General features: G+C 42.4%; 1 protein-coding gene across 1 annotated transcript in view; it reads right to left on the bottom strand.

The window, feature by feature from the left end:
* Window positions 1-21,770, bottom strand: part of KCNH1 (potassium channel, voltage gated eag related subfamily H, member 1) — a 261,433-nt gene that overhangs the window by 218,781 nt on the left and 20,882 nt on the right. Inside the window, exons 4-6 of the mRNA XM_005866243.2 lie at window positions 21,496-21,602; window positions 9,673-9,801; window positions 4,589-4,707 (exon numbers count right to left, since the gene is read on the bottom strand). Of these exons, the coding sequence (XP_005866305.1) occupies window positions 4,589-4,707; window positions 9,673-9,801; window positions 21,496-21,602 (355 nt within the window). The remainder of the gene's footprint in view (window positions 1-4,588; window positions 4,708-9,672; window positions 9,802-21,495; window positions 21,603-21,770) is intronic.

Raw genomic sequence — 21,770 nt, 5'->3', positions numbered from 1 at the left:
TCTCTGAAATAAATAAAAACCTATATTTTTAAAAGTATAAAGGGGATATGTGCTCTTAGGGAAATATCCCAAATATACCAGTAAGTGGGGAAGAAAGCAAATTAGAAAATAATATGTATAGTATGACCCAAATTTTTATTTAAAAAAGCGATATAAATCCTATATATAAATATCTGTAATAACATCATGCTCTGTTAAAAAATAATTACTTCTAAGAAACAGTAAGCTTTCACTTTTTACTTCATATACCTCTATGCTTTAAAATCTGATAAAGAATCTGTTTTATTTCTGAAACTTAAGAAAGTTTTTCTAAAGGGATATAAAGAACCAAGAGTCAAAATCTAATATTATTGCGCATTTACTATATGCCAACATGTTGGCACTCAGAATCTTCCTTACGCCTCATTAATCTAATGGGTACATGTTCGCATTTGAACATATACTACCTCCCTTTGAAGAGAAGGAAGAGGAAGAAACGGAAGCTCTTAGATGTGAAATGACTTGCCCCAAATCACACAGCTAAATAAGTTGCCAAATGAGTTGTAACCTGTACCGCTGTCTCAGTCCATTACTCCTGTCATCTACATGAGAAACAGAAGCACACGGGGCGGCTACAAGATCTTGTAATGAGTTGGTGAGTATCAGGAGCTGTGAGCCAGGCAGCACTTACATCCCTGGCATGGTGGAATGGATGTACCTGCCCTCTAGCCACAAGTGCATACGTCAGGTTATATCTTGACCTGGCTCCTTCTCAGGGAAGAAGTGAGAAGATGTGACAGAAAAGGTGGCTTCCCTCCACATCTTGCCCACAGCTGCTCCATGGAGAGAGCGGCTGTCACTAGAGTCGTCCCAGCCAGACCAAATCCCGGTGGGGTCACTCCTACCTGAAGGCCACACACAGAGTGGATCATACACCGGCCACAACTTCCTCCCGAGGCAGAAGGAGTGACAGTGACGAGGTGGTGGCACTCGGAGCTGTGCCCTCTCAGATTCCGCTTCCAGAAAAGGTTCTCTGCCCCACTGCAGGAGTGCAGTTAGCGGACGGACTCCTGTTAGCTTCCTAAGGACAGAAACCTGAGCGTTCCAGGGAAGCACCTGCCAATAGCTGGGCGAGGAGGTGGCTGAGTCCCTGTACAGGACTCCTCGAGCTCGCATCTCTGCTGCAGCGGGCACTGTGGGAATGGCACGGCCTCTCTCAGATCTGCACTGTGGCCTGATGCTTCCCTGACCTTAGACTGCCTCCTTCCCTATTCTTTCATAGATATGTGAAGTGCACAGCCCAGGGGGGCGGATCACTGCAGGAGCTATTCACAGGACTATAGATGTTTCTTCTCCCCCACACCTCACCACCACATCACTGAGGGCCTCTTTGCCCATTTCTTTTACCCAGTACATCCTGTCCAGCTGTCAACAAAGAGTTGCAAGGCATTCTCACAGGCAAAAAAAACCCACACAATGTGAAGAGCCAGAGCTAGCAACAGAACCAGACATTCAGGGATGTTGGAATTATCTGATCAGGAATTTAAAACAATTAGGACTAATAGGCTAAGGGCTCTCATGGAAAAAGTAACACATGAAACCAGGTAGATAATGTAAGCAGAGAAATGGAAATTCCAAGAAAAAAACAAAAACACTGTAACTGAAATGAAGAATGGCTTGAAGGAGCTCATTAGGAGACTGAACACAGCTAAGGAAAAATATCTCTGAGTTTGAGGCTATGTCAAATAGAAACCTCCAAAACTGAAACACAAAGAGAAAAAGGACTCCCCAAAATAGAACAGAATGTGCAAGCACTGTGGGACAACTACAAAAGGTGTTCAGATACAGGTAATGAGAATACCGAGGGAGGAGCGAGAAACAGAAAAAACATTTGAAGCAATAACGATTGAGAATTTCTCTAAATTCATGTCAGACACAAAACTACAGAGCCAGGAAGCTCAGAGGACACCTAGCTGGATAAATAACCAAAACACACACACACACACACACACACACACACACACACACACACGACAGGAGAGAGGAATTAGGAATATTTTGTTATAAGCAGCACAGTGTTACTTGAAAGTAGACCTGGATTATTTGTAAATGTACACTGCAACCTCTAGGACAACCACTAAAAAAAAAATAAGAAAGAAAGAAAAGAAAAGAAGTATAATTGATGTGCTAAGAAAGGAGTGAAAACAGAATCATACAAAATGCTTAATTAAAACTACAAAAGGCAGAAAAAGAGTGGAAGACAAAACAGGAACAAAGAACAAGGGCACAAATAGAAAAGAACTAATATGGTAAATATTAATCCAACTATATCAATAATCACTTTAAACATCAATAGTCTAAATGTGCCAATCACACCAGACATTGTAAACGTGGATCAAAAAGTGAGACAATTATATGTTGTTTATAAGAAATCCACTTGAAATATAAATACACATATAGATTAAAATAAAAGAACGAAGAAATATATACCATGCTAACACTAATCAAAAGAAAGCTAGAGGACTGGCCGGTATGCTAAGTGGTTAGAGCATCAGCCCATGCACCAAAGAGTGGCAGGTTCAATTGCTGGTCAAAGGCACATACCTGATCCCCAGCCCCAGTGCAGGTGCATGCAGGAGGCAACCAATCAATGTGTCTCTCTCACATTGATGTTTCTCTCTCTCACTCTCACTCTCTTTCTTCCTCTCCATCTCTTCCACTTCTCTCTCTCTAAAAAAAAAAAAAAAAAAAAAAAAAAATCCTTGGGTATAGATTAACAACAACAAAAAAAGAAACGAAAAAAAAGAAAGCTAAAGTAGCCATATTAATTTCTGACAGACCAGACTTCAAAGCAAGAACAGTTATCAGGGATAGTGAAGGGCATTACATAATGAAAAAGAGGTCGATTTTTAAGAAGACATAACAATCCTTAATGGTAATGCACCAGACAACAGAGCATCAAAATCGTGTGGCAAAAACTGATAGCACCAGACGGAGAAATAGATAAACCCACTATTAGAGTTGGAGACCTGAACACCCCTCTATCAGAAATGGACAGAACCAGCAGGCAGACAATCAGTAAGGATCTATATAACACCATCAATCACCTGGATATATCTGACAACAGCAGCAGAATACACTTTCTTCTCAGCTCACCTGCAACATTCACCAAGCTAGACCACATTCTGGGCCATCAAACACACCTTCACAAACTTAAAAGAGTAAAGATTACACAATGTCTGCTCTCAGACCACAATGAAATTAAACTAGAAGTCAATAACAGAAAGATAGCTGTAAAATCCCAAAATATTTGGACAACACACTTCTAAATAACACATGATCAAAGAAATCTCAAGACACATTTAAAAATATTTTGAAGCCAATGAAAATGAAAACACAACTTATCAAAATGTGTGGCCTGCAGTGAAAGCAGCGGTTAGGAGGAAATCTATAGCACTGAATGCATATATTAGAAAAGAAGAAAGATCAAAAATTGATCATCTAAGTTCCCACCTTAGGAAACTAGGAAAAAACAGCCAATTAAATCCAAAGTAGGCAGAAGAAAAGAAATAATAAAAATTAGAGCAGAAATCAATAAAATTCAAAACAGAAAACCATTAGAGAAAATCAACAAAATCAAAAGCTGGTTCTTCGGAAAGATCCATAAAATTGGCAAGCCTGTTGCCAAGTTAACTAAAATTTACTAGCCCCTGGGATGTGACTCAGATGTTTGCCTCACATTGCCAAGCAATGAGCAATTTCTTATGCAAGACAGGTAGACAAAAACACTAACATCCTTTCCTCCTTTTTTATCCATTTGATCAGTTAAAAAACACTTACTACTGATGAGCACGTACTATGTGCCAGGCACTGTTTTAAGTGCTTAGGACACATTAGTGGACAATAAACACAATAAATAAGTAAACTGTATAGTACATTAGAGGGTATTAAGTTAAGTGGAGAAAACTACAGAGCAGGTTGAGTTATGAATATCTTTGATTTTGTTATGAATGTTTATATAAAACATATACCTGTGTATATATGCTAAGCAAATACTTTTATTTTCTTCCTTCTCTTATCCCCTCATCATCTAATGTAAGATGTATTAATTATAGTTAAGTTTATATATTTTAAGTATTTAAATTACAGGATACCAAAAAGTGTGAATATCACCCAAGGACTTGTCCCAGCAAAAGGGAGAATACCACCCTGGTTAATTGGATCATACGTGATTTTATTTTCTTTTTGCTTCCTGTATCTTCTTTTCCTCTGATCCTATATATTGTTCAAATATATATATATTTATGGTCTATAGGTACAACCCCCTTTCGTATATATAGCACTTCTAGCTCCTTCCCTACTCCTTCAAAAAAGTGAATTGACACATGTAAGCTCAAGCAACTTGGAATAGAGCTGTCTGCAGTCCCTTTTACAGATGGGAGTTTAGTCACTTACCCAAAGTCATACATCGTGGTATGCAGCCCAGCCGGGTTGAGAGTCTGGGGATCCCGAAGGTCCCCTCCAAGCCAGCACACTCACTGTGCACCATTTACTCAGCCCCTGGGCCCCACAGAAGTGAAGTATAAGATGAGATGACCCTCGCCCTTACCTCGGCCAGGCGGGAGTGCTTGTGCACGTTCTCGCCTTTCTGCACGCTGGGAGCCAGCTGCTGCAGGACACCCCTGCTGCTTGTCAGCGCTCTGGTCAACCGAGCAAACTTCCCCCAGCCTGGAGCATGCAGAAAAGAAAAGAGACAGGTTCAGCCACGTCCTGAAGGTACACGGACAGTCACACCACAAGTTACACTGTCAGAAGCAGACACCCCATGGCTTCCTGAGCTCCCTCCCCATGGTCACAATGAAGCCTTGCTGCTCAGAAAAGCACACAGAGATGCTCAAATCTGTGCCGCTTTCCCCTGCACTCTCACTGTATCCTCATTATGACTTTGGGCAGGTTTTAGCACTTGTTTACAAAAGGGAAACTGAGGCACGGGGTGCTTAGACACCTAGAAAGAGTCTAGAACCCAGATCTCTCCAATCTGGACCAAGGCTTTCTGGCCAGACACGAGAGGCAATCGCGATGCTTCTCTGACCTTGTGACTGAGCTCAACCCCCGCATCTGATCTAGCAGAGACCCAGCTCACCCTGGGTTTCAAACGAACAAGCTGACAATCGGCCATTCCATTCTCCAAGGCCAGGAGAATAAAAAATGAATTTAATCCGTGGGGAGAAAGCACGGGCAGTCTTTAGTCTGCTCTGGGATTGGGGGAAGGACAGTTGGTGACAGGTCCCCTTAAAACAAGAAACTCAGAGAGACTCGGACTGAACTCAGGATCCAGAGTCCCAGAAAGAATCTGGATACAAATCCCATCTCTGCCTCCAGCTTTGTAATCCCCAACAAGTTACCTGGGCTTAGTTATCTCATCTGTGAAGTGAAAATTAAACTACTCTACCTCCCCACAGTCAGGGTGCATTTGCCTCGTAAAACAAATGGGCTCTGATTGATGGGCTATAGCGGAGGTTGTCTCGAGGCCTCCTTGGCCATCTGGACTCGTCAGTCTATCCAGGAAAAGGACAATACTGATCTTTTTCTAATCCAGCCCACTTGATACCCAGAATCTAGGATGTATGAGTGATCTTTACTGAGAATTTAAGACATATGGGTGATCTGTTTAAGGTCCCCAAAGACAACTGTCCCTTCCAAAATCCAACAACCCATTTGCATCAAGGTTGACCAAGGCAACTGCCTCACGGAACCCCTGAAAGCCTGTCGGGGTTCTCAAGGTCAACCTTGGGGTTGAGGGTCCCCAGCAAATAAACAGAGCATGCAACTATTTTTCCATGACAGCTAAAATCAGGACAGGGCGATTTTATTTTTTGTCCTTTAAAGTTTGGCAGTATTCAGTGCCTGGCTGCAGAAACCTCATCGGCCAAGTGCTACCCTGGAGCACCTTCCCAACACAGACTCCGAATCCAGAGGACAATGCAGCTAAGCAGAAGAATGGCCCTGAATCCTTCCCAAACCAGAAGAAATGGAACTCCAGCTCCTCTGAGAGTAGGTCCAGGGATACCAGGAAAGACATCTACAGGCCCCTCCCTGGGAACTCATGCCCGTGACTTTGAGTAGAAGCTGCAGAGAACCCCTGTAAGGTGTCCTCACCCCCGTGGGAAGGCTGTCCTAATCTGTAGAGTCACAGATTCTCTGAGAGGAGCTGGTACCATAACCCAATGTCCAGAAGGGAACAATGGACACATGGGGCCAGGATGGATGGTCAATGTGGACACTGCCTAAATGTCCTCAAGTCTTCCTCCCCCATCTTTTCCCTACCAAGGAACAAATAACCCAAAATCTACAATGATGTCTTCAAGTAGCAGTCACTATATCATCACCTTTCCATCATCCTAAGGGAATAAGATAGAATGTTAATACTGGGAGGGGGGGTGGGAAGAAGGGGCCTGTGGCTTGTATCCATTACTCTGTTTCTTTCCCGAGTGCCTCACAAATCTCCCACATGAAGACACATTAAAACAGGCCGGCAGTTACCACCGCTTGCCAGAGCTCTCATCTCCAAATATTCTAAATCTCTGGCCTTCAAAAATCTCCTCTGGAGTTTTCCATTCCTTTTGTTGTCTGCATTTGGCTCAAGTTTAACTATACATTTAGAAGACATTATGTGCATCTTTGAAAATGGGTTTGCTCCTTTAATGTGAGATTACTTGGTGGGGGTCTGAGAAAAAAACAAGAGGGGTGACTCATTCTTCGGTGAGCAATGCAGAGAGAAGCGCCTGAGCCTTACACTCTGGCTCTTCCCTGCGCACTTGCCCAAGGCTCCTGGCTCAGCAGGGAGAATGGGACAGAGAAAAATACACTGTAGTCTATTCCCAATTACCCATAAGGACAGAAAGCAAGAGATAAACAAATGAAACCCCTGGAGCATCACAGATTCTTATTTCAGCCAAGAATTTCCATTTTCTCATTCAGCCTACACACACACACATGCACATGCACACGCACACGCACACACACACGCACACGCCCCAGAGCTGTTCTCAAGCAGCAAACCTAGCTTGGCCTTCATGCCTGCTCCATACCATCTGTGAGTACTTTTTGTCAGAGAGCAAGGGAATAAGTCAAAAGATGGACAGAAAAGAGAAGAAGAGGAAGTCAAGGACCTGGATAATTCATCAAAAGGATCATGAGAGCTTATATATTAAATGAAAGAGGGGGCTCAGAGAGCCTTTCCCGGGCCCATCACCTGTGCTCAGAGCTCTGGGAGAAAGGCCAGTTACTTGGCGTCAAGTGTTAAATAGACTATTGCCGTGTGTTTACCCCTTGTGGGATGTTTGTGGGAAAATATTAGGCACCAAATGATTTCTCAAATCCACTATTAGGATGCACTTGCCCCATTCCCAAGCCCAAAGTTAGGCACTGCATGATCAGAGAAAATAAAGTCATTTTAGAGATAATCAGCCCAAGTGGCTTTTAAAAAGACTGATCAGAGGGTGGGAAAGCATCTTTTAAACAAGCCTAAGTCAGCAACACTCTTAAGACCCTGGATGCTGATGGACGTGTGGGACCAAGACGCCGCCGCTGGACCTGTGGGATCTCACAATGAGAGAGCACGTCCAAGGAGAAATGTCAAGTCAGAGAGCAACCCAGCCACAGGACAGCACATTTTCCATCTCGACTTGGTCCTTGAGGCCAGAACTGCAGTTTATAGGCTTATGAACAAGGCCTGGAGAATGATCACGTTCTTCTATCATAAACAGACGAGTATAAAATTTGACCTTGTCCTAAGCAGACCACCAAATCAGCGTGGGCCAGGGGCACAGCGACATGACAAGTGGGAGGGTCTACACATATCTGCCATGGCTTTTGAAATGGACAGGCTTATAAAGCATGTCCGGGAGGAGACGTTAGGCATGATCCACTAGCAGCATGCCGACATTGAGGTCGAAAGTGTGTGTGCGCGCGCGTGTGTGTGTGTGTGTGTGTGTGAAGGAAATACATCATTGAAGCAGGTTAAATGAAGTGGAACATTTTATTTCTGAAAAATAAACCTAAGTGAGTCTCACCACATCACTCATATAAGTGAGTCTCATTTATCACACAAATTGTGACTTATCTCTTCTTTCAGGTTTCATGAGAATCAAATGCAGACAACAGGTGACATGTGAGGCGTGTTCTCTATTGAGTATGCCTTTCCCACTAAATAGCACCTACATGTCACCTGAAAATGTTCCAGTGGTGGTGAAAACATTCTGGCTCGACCTAATCACGCAGTTTACGTTGTTAAGAGAAAGCTTGCAAAAATAAGTGTCACAATATCTGATTACCTTTAAAATATTATTTGTGAGTTTATTCAGTTAAAGCAAATGGCCTTTCTAGGTGGCAGCAAGATGTCACTTAATCATGAGGGAGCCTATCACCAAGTAATAGCTCTTGCACTGAGAAATCTTCCAGTCAGAAACTAGAAAGCAGGGAATCCCACATCTGCAGGAGAAAGGGAGCCTGCAGGAGGCCGAGACACTGGTGGGAGACTTCACATCTGCTGTAGTCTTAAACCAAAAGGCAGGCTGAAATTGATTTACTACACTATCAGTAAAAAAAAATGGACTGGTATACACAGCACTATGCTCTGAGCTCTGTAAATGTGAGTATCCAAATGTGCTAGGATTTTAAATATCCTCACGGTACACAGCCCCTGAGAGCATCCACATAATTAATGCTTTTTAGTTCCTCCTATAATTCCCATTTAACAATCACAATTTGGTCACATCGAGAATAATAGGCCCCAGTTTGCCTCCTCTGGGTTCCACTCTCATCTCTCTGCTGTGTCGCAGGAAACCATGGGCGCAGAGCTCTCTGGCAGAGCTGGGAAGTCAACCACAGGCACAGAGCCAGGGAGCACTGCAGTATGAATGCGCCCCTAGCCTCCCAGTTACCATGAGTAGACGCTTTGGAAGAGGGATGGAAAAGAATGCCATGACACCCTCGAATCCCAAACCTCTGGGAACAACGTGCCATCTTTTATATATCCTGATGAGTGGGCCTCTTCAGGGGGGCAGTTGTTCTAGAAATCTGAGCCGTCTCCTTTCCTAATCACCAATATTATTCAAACGATGCATGCATGTGGTATGGCTGAGGTGTATGGTAACATCTGTGGTCACAGCTGATTAAATGACACACATGGAAATGTTACTCATGCTCATTAATAGCATGTTTCAAATAAATGAAATGGCTGCAGACTTACTCAACCACACTGATAGAAATGGGCTAAAATCTACTTTAACAATCTTGAAATCCTAGAACTCAGTCAAATTTAAAGATGTGTGTATATATAAAGATGAATGTGGCCAAGGACTACCTCATTTAGGTGACTGACATCTGTCATGTGAAAACCCAAGAGGATTCTGATGAGGCCAGAGATGCCCAACTACCTTCTTCTAAACTTCATTGGAAAGGATTGATCTGAACAGGTATAAAACTGATTCAGATGCTTCCCTAAACAAAGCTTTTATTCTCCCCTTCTCCTCCCTCAATACATTCCAGAGCAATAAAATGCTTTACTATCAAAGTTTAAATCTTGATCTTTGTGCAGAGATTTCCTTGGCAACCTCAAATTCTCTGTAATGAGGTTCACAATGCAGGCAAAAAAAAAAAGCCACAAATATACAAATCAGAATTACAAACCTTTACATGAATCATCTTCAATTGGCTGTTTGAAAGCTGTTATGTCACTGAAAGTGCAAAGAAATAAAACCACTTTATCCTGTTCGTTTCGAATTGGAGCAATTTTCACAAAGAACCACACAGGTGTCCCTGAAAGAAATATCAAAAGGCTGGTCAGTCATTTGCATTCTCATTTGAGGGGCTATGGAAGCAAAGAATTGAGAATGAATAGCTACAAATATTAATTCTTTTTTAAAAAAACAACACTTGACTCCTTCAGGTACTGGGGTTATTATGCCATTAATTTCTCTTCTTGCTGGAATAAAAACCTTCATAGTGACTACTTAGTGTGGCTTTTCTCCTGTTAAAATAATGTTGTAAGCGCAGATCTCTTAACCCTTGTAAAACTATGAGAAAATGGGTTGAAAAATCCCTCCAAATGTATGGTAATAGCGAAGGTCCAGAGACACAAAGACTTACTTGACCATGTGATGGAGTAAAGAGTCAGGGCCAGAACGGGCACTGCCCACATGGCCGGCAAACCATGCAAACCCAAATTTCCAGTTTGGGAATCCATCCAATGTGGCCCATATGCTCCATCAACCATGGACCAGAAACTGTATTTCTGAGTCTCTCTCCCCAAAATAAAAATTCTAAAGGTCCGGTACAATAGCAAGTGACAACACATTGAGAAGGGAAAGAATCACCTCAATGATTCTCCAGCAAAGGCTCCCCGAGAAAGGGAGTTTTCCAGGTGGTTTGGGGTTGTGATTACATTAGTACCTCAGGAAGCTCAGTGAAAGTGGTTCAACTTTTAGTCCTTGCTCCTGAGCTAAAGTAGGGGATAAATGAGCTCTTCCAAAGCACTGTCCTAATCCACAGAAGGAGAAGCTCAGGGCTCCTCTCACTGACTTCTCATATACCCACTCAAGTATCGGCCAAATACCTACAGAGTCAGTCTCCAGCTTCCAAAACATAATGAGGGAAAACAAGTGTTTTCTATCTCCAGAGGACATCAGCAACTCTCCCCGATCAATTCTGTGATACAAAATTAAATGAGACACAGAGCAATGACAAATCCCTCCCTATCTAGTTCTTGTCTCCCAGTCCCTAAAACAGCATCGGGCATATAAGAACCTACTATTTGTTGAATTTTGCATAACTGGGCTAGTAATTTTACATACTATTTGATAGCCATTTTCAAGTTAAAATACAATAAATATTTCTCTATGTTAAGTATTAGGGAAGCTTCCAGGCACTGGGCTCAGTATTTATTTTACTTTATTTTAGGAGATAGAAAGCAAATAACTCAATGAATCTTGGAGATGGAAATAGATCCCCAAGAGGCCACCTGGGTCTCTCTGCCCACAATCACATCAGCTTTCATATCATACAACACAGATAGACAGACATCTTTGATTAACATTAGGATTAGCCAGTCTAACTTAATAGCTAGTTTACATATCCAGCTACACCACTTATATAAATATGACGAACCCATGTAAAACAGGCAGCAAATAGATTAAAAGAGAATTGTTCACCTTAAACCTTAATTATCTATGGGTTCATCTATAGTTAATTTTAATTCGCTGTCCATTTTCCCTTTCCATAATTTTCAGCTGCCAGTTTCTGGGCGCTCTTAGAAGACAACCGGATTATAATGTCACTAAGAAAAATGTGTTTTTGAAAGAAAAATCCGCTATACAAAGATCACAAATGGCTTTCCAAAATCAAGAAAATGTGGCCTCTGAATTATCCCACTGTTTTTGGAAAGTCTGTGTTACTGCTTCTCCCAGTCCCCTCCTAAGAAGCTGTGGGGTTGAAAATCATTTTCAATTAAGCAACGGAAAACTAAAAAGAAAACATCACACCAGCTGGGCCCATGTACCCACAGCTCTCGGGTGTATCCTAGCTGGTAAGACAAAAAGCAAACAAATCAAAAAACCATTTTCTTTTTGCTCTAAAGAAAACTTCAAGCGATTTTCGTTTAAGGTGGTAAACCAGAAAGCACTTCTAATTTATCGAAGTTATAAATCAGATGAGAGGACAGCCATGATTGAAGTCTAACACCAGCAGCCCTGTCTTGCTGGAGTCCCCAGCACCCTCCCCTTCACAGCTGCCACCATGGGTCCTCCACTGTGCTCTATCGGCCTGTGAACATTCCCGTTGGGGCTGTACCATCTAATCTTTATATTCCATTCATGACTACTGGAATTGATGACAACCTACATCTCCCAGATCATGAGAGCGGGGGGGGGGGGGGGGGGGGGGGGGACTCCATTTTATCACAGTTCCAGCTCATCATGAATTCTCCCCATTTCAACAGTTCAGACTGTTTAAAACTGAGTGCTTCTCTTCACTAAATTGTACCCACTGCTTGCTTCCAGAAATGTTCCCCTATTAAACAAATGCTATTTTGATCATCCCTTTTCAGTATCTAAATATACTAGTATATCTTGTACCAAAAATTTGTATAGTTGGTCTTTATTGCCTTAGAGTTTGTCTCCAGCTGATCATTTGAACGTGTTGAGAGAGGAACCTTCTTTTCTCTAATCTGATGTTTCTCTGTACAGGGATATCTTTCAATGTAACACTCCAGGCCTTTTTCCTGGGCTGCTAATTTGGGGGACAAGAATTAGACATGGGCAGCTTGACCACTTCTCCCCCTCTACTTTCTTAGAGATTAATCTGCATTCTGCTCTGCTCCTCCATTTTATACATGTTGCGGGGAGAGGGGGTGTCAAAGGACAGAGCGGATGGCTGCTAGGAGGAGAACTGAAGTTCTCCCATGGTACCTGGGATGGGTAGGCAAGTCTGTCTAATTCCAGGATTCATTTTAAGAAACTGTTGACCTAAAAAAAAAATAAAGTAGTCAGTAATTTTACCTGCATAAATGGGCTTATTCAGGGATAACAAAGAATTACAATTCCAGACATGGAAGCTATGGCAAAACCACAGGCAAGTCTGGAGAACAAAGGAGAGAAACGTGTGTTTTTTTTTAAGAGGAAAGAGATGGGGGTGTGCGTTGGGAGGGACTTTTACAAACATTGGAGAAAGCTGGGATTTCCAAGTGCAGTGGTTTTCACTGGCAGAGTTATTGAAAGGGCTGAGCTGTTGCCAGGCCAGGGTAGGCAAGTAGAAACTTCTTGTTGGAGATGCAAAGTATGGGTCTCTTCCTGTTTGGGGTAATTGATCATGAGTGGATGGCTGTGAGAGCTCCTCCTACAGGCCCTCCCAACTCTATTTTAGTTGAGGTTCCCTTTATTTTCACAAAACTCTCTTGCCCACAGATATGAACTACATTTTCCAGGATCAGCTTTACTAGTCATAAAGATGATGTTTTATCCTCCATTTGCCCAATTTCTACATCTCTCTCAATCAGTTCTGTTCACAGGCAGGGAAAGATGGTGCTCTGTAATGACTCCATCAAACCTTTACAATTGAGAACTGTCTCTTTAACTAGATCATAATCCACTCCAAGGAGATCTGATCTACTTTCTGCCTTATCATCCAGCACCCCATATTCCAATGGCATCTAATGAGGGTCACAGTAGGCCACTGCATTGCTCAACTCCAGGGGCCGCCATCCTGAAGTGGTGAAACTCCACCACTTCGCAGGGTAGGTGCTCTAGAAATGCTTGCTGAGTTTCAAAGTAATAAATCCTGCTTCCAGTGTCTTCACAGTCACTCAGACCTGCCTCTCTCCCAAATTGTCACTACCCAAGCAAGCCAGAAAAGCAAGTAGAATGGGTTCAAATTGTCAGCTCTGAAATTCTTCCAATGGACAACATGAGTCCCTCCTAGGTGTCACAGACCAGCTTTTCCTCTTAAGAGCAAAGGTATATATAGATATATATTTTTATATTCAAGCCCTTTGACTCCGTTCAGACCTAGATCTTCACAGGACAGCTGGCCTAGAGGGATCTCTCCTAGAATCGAGACTTTGCAGCAGGATCCATTCCACGAAGATATAAGAAAGAAAGTAAATGCACACACACACACACACACACACACACACACACACAATTAAAATTCTGCCTCCTCACCCAACTATCTGCAGTGGAAAAAAACCAAGAAAAGCAAATATTTGAGGTCCTGTTTCTGTGAAAAGGACAAAGAGGCAATGATTAACTTTCTACTAAAGGAAGATCAATACACACATCCAGGAGAAACAGCATCTGACAATCCTACTGAGAGCAAAGGCTGCTGCTGCTGCTGCTACTGTGAGAGCAGCTCTTTTCTGGCGGAGGATGCCCACTGGAGGGGCAGTTCAGGTCAAGCTCCTCCTGCTGGTCACTCTGTGATTCTCACCCCCTACATAGCTCCCTTGGGTCATGTACTTATGAACCTGACACCTAGCCTGGCGGTGGGGTTTTTCAACCCCAGCAGTCAGATAACAAAAGAGGAAGGCTCGAGGACATACCGATGGCCAAGAGACATACAAAAAAATGCTCAAAGTCACTAAACATCAGAGAGATGAAAATTAAAAGGACAATGAGGTATCACCTCACACCTGTCAGAATGGCTACCATCAAGAAATAAACAAAGGACAAGTGCTGGTGAGGATGTGGGGAAAAAGGAACCCTAGTACACTGAATATAATATGTGTTTTCAGATGAGACTGTTCAGGCAAAGGGGCACTGGATTCCACATTCAGTTCATCCACGTTTTCTCCCAACACAAAACTGCTACCAAGACCCACATCTTTTCCTCAGTCTCATCTTGCTTTAAATAACCAAATGCTAAACCTTTCTTGACTCCCCTTGGGGACATTATTTCATCATGATACACCCAGACTCACTTGCAGAACTTAAAAATGTTTCAGATTAGTCCTCTGAATTTTCACTTACGTCTTAGAAGACAGCATAAGAATAAAAAGAAATCTGGGATCAGATAAAAAAAAAAACAACAACAACACAAGAAAAACAGCAAGGCTCAGGTGTATGAGAGTATTTTTGGCCTCCATCATCTTCTCCCTAGCCTGGGCCTTCTCCCAGGTACTCTCTGTAACCAGGCAGCCAGGCTACATTCAACAACAACAGAATCGGCCAAACCACTGCGATTGGCTCTTGGGAAGGGCTGCATGCGCTGGGCCATTCAGCTAGGTCCAGAGGCGGGACCAGGGAATGGCAGCCTGCCCTAGGAAACAGACCAGTGGCCTGCGGTCAACTTCATTAAGACAAATGACTAGCGCACAGAGGATGAGACAGCACCAGGGGGACATAGTTGGCCACTGGCCATTAGAACAACTGATTTGGAATCCCAAGCCCTGGGTTTGAGCCCTATCTCTGTTTATTTTGTGGTTTGGCCAGGTCACTTTAACTTCCCTAGGAATCAGTTTTCCCCATTTTTAAATGGGGATAATAGACCTACTTAAAATAAAAGAAATATACACATATATGTGTGTGTGTATGTATGTATATGTATGTATGTGTATATGTATGTATATATGTATATGTGTGTATATATGTATATGTATGTATATGAATACGTTTGCTACATAGGTATTTAAAACTACTACTTTCCTTTCTCCCTTCCTTTTAAATTTTTCACCTGTCCGATTGAAATGCTCATATCACCTTTCAGGGTTGTTTGGATGACTTAAAAAGAGAATGTATCTCAAGGAATTTAATGAAACTCCAAACCTGCCTCCAACCATTTTAAAGGAAGGGGGCCAGATTCAACCATAACAAAGGGGAAGCTAGGAAAAAAATCAATGCTTACACCTCGATGTAATAAAAATTTGATTAAAGAACAAAAAGCAAAATCTAAATAGAGAGAGTTACACTGCTTGTAGATAAGAAGATTCAATTTTGTAAAATGTCAGACCTCCCCATTTAATATATAAACTTAATACAATTTTAATCAGAATATCAATTATTCTTTTTCCCTTTGTTTCCCTTGGAGCTTGATGAATGGAAATGCAATTCAAATTGAAAAATAAAAGTAGAATGGCCAAGATATTTTTGAAAGGAAAAATGACAGGAACTACCTACTGCAGTAATTAAGGGTCATTGGCATTGGCCCTAAAAAAAGCAACAATAAAAATAGTGATATCATTTATTGAGTGCTTACCACAATGAAGCCAAGCCCTGACACATGGTTTACTTCTCACAACTCTGTGAGATGAAACTGCTACTAAGACCTTATCCCCATTTTAAATGTGGGGAAGATCAGTGGGAAAGCATTTTTAATCAAACTTACATATCTAATAAATTACAAAAGGATGCCCTAGCTCATTTGGTTCAGTGGATAGAGTGTTAGCCTGTGGATTAAAGGGTCTGGGGTTTGATTATGGTCAAGGCACATGCCCATTTTGTGGGCTTAATCCCCAGTAGGGGGTTTGCAGGAGGCAGCCAATCAATGATTCTCTCTCATCATTGATGTTTCTATCTCTCCCTCTTCCTTCCTCTCTGAAAAAAATAAAAATTACAAAAGGATTTCTTAGAAAGGAGAGGAGAGAAACAAACACAGGAATGTGAGAAATTTAACATATAAAGAAAAGGGCATTTCAAATTAGAAGGAAAGAACTGTATTCTTTAAAAATAGTACAGAAATCCCCCATTATTGTGGTTTCATGTTCCGAGGTTTCAGTTACCTGCGGTCAATTGTGGCACAAAAATATTTAATGGAAAATTCCAGAAACACTTCATACGTTTTAAATTGCACATCGTCCTGAATAGCGTGGTGAAATCTCGAACTGTACTGAGTACTGGGATGAAATCTTGGAGGGCCTGCCATGCCGCCCAGGATGTGAACCATCCCTTTGTCCAGCGTCTCCACTCCGTATGTGCTCCCCACCCACTAGTCACTTAGTAGCTGTCTCGGTGATCAAATCGACTGCCGCAGTATTCCGGTGCTTGTGTTCCAGGAACCCTTATTTTACTTAATAATGTCTCCAAAGTGCAAGAGTAGTGATGCTGGCAATTCAGACATGCCAATGAGAAGCCGTAAAGTGCTTCTCTTAAGTGAAAAGGCGGGACAATATATGTAGGTTTCAATACTATTCAGGGTTTCAGACATCCATGGGGGGCGGGGGGTCTTGTAATGTATCCCCCACAGATAAGGGAGGACAACTACACTGAGACAACCGAATAGACAATGTGGAAAGTCAATTAAGTTCGATTACTATGCCACGTAACATATAAAAATAAATTCCTGCCCGGCCAGTATGGCTCAGTTGGTTGGGCCAGTATGGCTCAGTTGGTTGAGCATTGTCCCACACACCAAGAGGTCACAAGGTTCAATTTCCAGTCAGAGCCCATGCCCGAATTGCAGGCTCAATCCCTAGTAGGGGGGCATGCAAGAGGCAGTCGATTGATGTTTCTCTCTCATTGATGTTTCTATCTCTCTCCTTCTCTTTCTCCCTCTCCCTTCCTCTTTCTAAAATCAATAAAACCACATAAAAAATAATAAATAAATTCCTAAGTGTTAGATAAAGCTCAGAAACACAAAGGAAAACACTGACTTAAAAATGTTATACTTTTATATATAAAGAAAAATTTTAATAGGAGAAATATTTTTCATTATGTGCATGATTTATCAATATCCCTTAATCTAAGCAGCTCCTCACACTGAATAAGTAAAAGACAATCCATTTGGAAAATAGGCAAAATAATATTGTTTTCCTATTACACTCATTTCCACAACTAGGTTGTAACCTTTTCAAAGGCAGAGTCAGTTTCTTATATCTGGATACCCACAGGCCTACAGTAGGTAATCAATAAGTACTTGGCCAGCAGCTTCTCCTTGCTGGCTTGGCAGAATGTTTCTCTGATGGAGAATCGGGCCCAGAGCCCCAGAACTCGGGGCCACTGGCCTCGCCACAAGTTGTGGAGTTGGCCGCACACTGGGGAGTGTGACCTGGAGGGTGTACTGCTTTCATTCAGGGCTGAAACTTCTTAATTTTCTTGCTTGAAAAATAGAAAAAGTAACTGACTAGCATAATAGTGACTGCCTAAATATTTACTGAATGAGTTTTTTAATGATGACTGTCATTTATGTCAGAAAATGTTCTAGCATACTGAGAAATACCTAAGTAACAATACAAAATATAGAGGACTACCAAAATGCCCAGGTTTATTGGTTCAACTGGTCAATAGACATAAACCTGTCAGATAATCCATCCTTCAAGATATGAATATTCCATATATTCACTCCAAAGCACACCATGAAGCCTTCTACTCCCAACTCCCCAAAAGGTTAGAAAAACATGAATGCTTATCAAAGAAGATCCTTTCTACAAAGTTGTCCTTGCAAATACTAAAGAATGGGAGAGGAGAAAAAAAAATCAAAACAATTTATTAAAAAGCTTATGAAAATAAGTAAGAAAAACACTAGAATTAAATAGAATACCGTATATGGGCAAAGAATCTGAACAATTAACATAAAAGGGTAATTTAAAATACTAAGTAGGAAAACTATTCAATCTCACTAGCATTAAAAAATACTCATTAAGCAAAAAAAATTTAATTGTAGGCAATTTGATAAGTTACATTATTAAATGCTAGTACAGTGTGACGAGTCAGATGCTCGTAATCTTCAAGTGAACTTGGAAATGGGTTCAATTTCCCAGAACACTATTTGGCAAAATGTCTCAGAAATCTTAGCTCATAATCTTTGACACAGTAACACTCAACTTCTAGGAAAAATTTCATAAAGCCCATAAAATATCTTTGCACAAAGATATTCACTTTAACATGTGTTTAATAAAGAAAATTTAGAGCCTTATAAATATCCAACAATAGAGGAAGTATCAATAAACTTCTTTCTAGATGATGTTTATGGGGAATTTTAATGATGGGGAAATTTTTGTGATGAAGATTACATAATTGTATGATTGCAAATTGCATCTATGTCAACATATCAATTATGTAACATGTGCACAGGCAAAAAAAATGAAAGGAAACACACCAAACAGCTAAGAGTATAGGAGTATTTCTCTGAGTCTTTGAGGCTTTGGGGTGATTGTTTTTCTTCTTTATACCCTCATGTATTCTCCATAGTAAACATGCAATCATTTAAAAATGAGAGAGAAAAATAAACACTCTTTCAGATGATGACATTTCACATTTTAAAAATCTCCACGGGGTTGACGTTTCCCCCGTGGGACTCTGCACTGCTTCGAAATGCTGAAAGTTTCCATCTAATGAACCGAAAGTTTGAAAGCAGAAGCAAACTCTGTCTCCTCCTTCCTCTCCTCCCATCCACGTAGGTTCAGTCTGGTTTTCCGGGGCATCGCCCGTCGGTCCAGCCCCACACTGCTCATTCCCCCGTTCAGTGCCCTCCCTCTGAATCTCATACTTTTCTTTCACTCATGTTTCTTGGGGACTATCCTTTCAAAATCACTAACACAAACATTCGCTGAGCAGCTCCTCCAGGCCAGGCTCTTGGCTAGATTCTTGGAGAGTTTTACTTCAGACCGGACGGGAGTCCTGACAGTAAAAGTGGTGCTTCCCACCTCCTGGGCACTGCCTGGGGCTGGGCAAACTGAGGAAGAGCCAATCAGTGGGCACCACTGACAAAGTTCTGCACTCAGGCTCCTCCCACCACCCTTCCCCACCACCACCACCCACATCTCACCCTCTCAACGGCCTGGTCCCCTACAGAGGCCACACTCATCCTGTCACCAGGGTGGTTCCTAACAGCCACCACCTCCAGTCTCCAATGCTCCATTCCATCCCCACACTCTACTGGAATCATCTTTCTAAAATGAAAGTCTGATTATCTGCTTAACCCTGCTTAAAGCCCCTCCACGCCCCTCACCCCCACCCTCCTTCCCCACCACTGCTGCTCCTGAGAAAAATTCCAAACTCTTTAACGTGGCTGTGTCATCGGCCCTTAGTAACCTTGCAGCCCCATTGGCCACCCCTCACTTACATTTTTATGTAATTACTCCATTAGTTTTGGTGGAGCACTTTCTGTGTCAGGCACCATGTTGGGTGCAGGGAGTTGGCCATGAAGAAAGACACACCCTAGCTGGTTTGGCTCAGTGGATAGAGCATCAGCCTGCAGACTGAAGGGTCCAGGATTTGATTCCAGTCAAGGACACATGTCCACACTGAAGGGTCCCGGATTTGATTCCAGTCAAGGACACATGTCCAGGTTGTGGGCTCGATCCTCAGTAGGGGCGTGCAGGAGGCAGCCAATCAATGATTCTCTCTCATCATTAATTCTGTCTCTCTCTCCCTCTCCCTTCCTCTCTGAAGTCAATAAAATATATTTTTTAATTTAAAATTTAAAAAGACACACCTAGGCCTGGAAGCCAGCCTTCACTAGCTGCTTTCTGTCCTGGCTCCTCAGAGTATGACAGGTGGACCAGCGGCACCACCATCACCTGGGAGCAGAATCTCTGACCTTCCCCTGATCTACTGAATGGAAGGAGTAGTTCGATTCTCAGGTGACTTCCCAGGCATGTCCAAGTCTGAGAAGCCCTGTTGTTCCTCACTCCCACCTGTTACCTCCAGTGCTCACTCTCACCTGCTACCTCCTCACTGAAGGCAATGGCAAGTGGCATCACAAACTCAATTAAGCATTCCAACAGCCTGGGGTACTCTTTGCCCTTCTCTTTGCCTAACTCCCACCTATCCTTCAGTTTCTGCATGGACTTCCTGTCTGCAAGGACGACTTCCTTCCCTAACCTCCTAAGCTGGGGGTAAGTAACTCCCCTATGTGGTGTCACTATCAAGACCCTATGCCTCGCCCCACCGGCGTGGCTCAGTGGTTGAGCGTCAGCCTATGAACCAGGTCATGGTTTGATTCCCAGTCAGGGCACATGCCTGGGTTTCCGGCTCGATCCCCAGTGGGGGGCATACAGGAGGCAGCCAATCAATGGTTCTCTCCCATCACTGATGTTTCTATCTCTCTCTCCCTCTCCCTTCCTCTCTGAAATCAATAAAAATATTTTAAATAAATAAATAAATGGTCCTTTAAAAAAAAAAACAGACACTATGGCTCTGTCCTGTGGAGGCTGCCCCCACCCCTGCAAATGCTATAAGAGCAGAAGCTGCGTCTCTTGCCAAAACCACATTCCTGGCAGCAAGCCTAGTGTCTGACATAGTAGGTCAATAAAACGCTGTTAAAAAAAAAAAAAAAAGCATAGCCCTGATCAGTGTGCTTAGTGGTTAGAGCATCCGCCTGTGAAGATTCAATCCCCAGCCCCAGTAGAGCCCTTTGCCCAAGCTGGCATGCGCCTCTCAGTGAGCCCACTCAGTCAACCTCCAGGGAGGGAAGGGATGCTGACTCTTTGTAGAACTCAGCTGAACCTACTGACTCACACACAGAGGCAACGTCTACTGAAGAACAGAACTTCGTACACCAGAATCGCCTTCAGTGCGTGAGATTCAATGAGACCTTCATCCTGGAGGCAGCTGAGGAAAGAGCAAATTCCCTTTTCTCATCTTATACTCCCTCGGGGGCAGATGCTCACTGAAGGCAGTGGCAAGTGAAATCACTAACTCTATTTAAATTATGTTTCCTTCTCTCTCCCCTTTTGTGCCAAACACATATCGTTGAATTTGAGCAAGATAAATGCACAGTCTGATGAAGCTTGAAACTTGCGCAGCAAAATAGAAAGGCAAAAATTCTTTTGGTGATACACCTACCCAATTAGTACTGTGTGTTGTGGGGAAATTCGCACCATCCAGTACGCAAAGCTGCATTACAAATGTTCCCAGGAGGAAGAGTCTGACTCATCAATTCATTTTTCCCAACACACACAATGGGTTCAAGTAACAGCATTTAGCTGCTGGGAGAGAAGAAAACCCAAGACAGCAACAGAGGAAGCGAGATATTTTACGATGCCAAGCACATTAAGACATGGTTGAGAATGGTCTGAATACTCACTGTTCTTCTTGTACATCAAAATTTCAAAGGAATTCATCTCATAGTTCTCAAATGTTTGCCGCACCTTTTCAATTGTATCTTTATCAGTCAGCTCCCCGTACATAAAACTGCAAATCAACAAAAGAGCTCAAGTTAGATTAGCAAATATTTATTATTCTACCAGCATATATTAAATATCTGTTCTATACCTAGCACTGTGCTCTGTAGTACACACACACACACACACACACACACACACACACACACACAGAAAACATTCAAAAAGGATTTATTAA

Source organism: Myotis brandtii, unplaced genomic scaffold (assembly GCF_000412655.1).
Source record: "Myotis brandtii unplaced genomic scaffold, ASM41265v1 scaffold2254, whole genome shotgun sequence".
Lineage (NCBI taxonomy): Eukaryota > Metazoa > Chordata > Mammalia > Chiroptera > Vespertilionidae > Myotis > Myotis brandtii.
The sequence above is the reverse complement of the archived record's forward strand: the minus strand, read 5'-3'. Positions and strand labels throughout refer to the sequence as shown.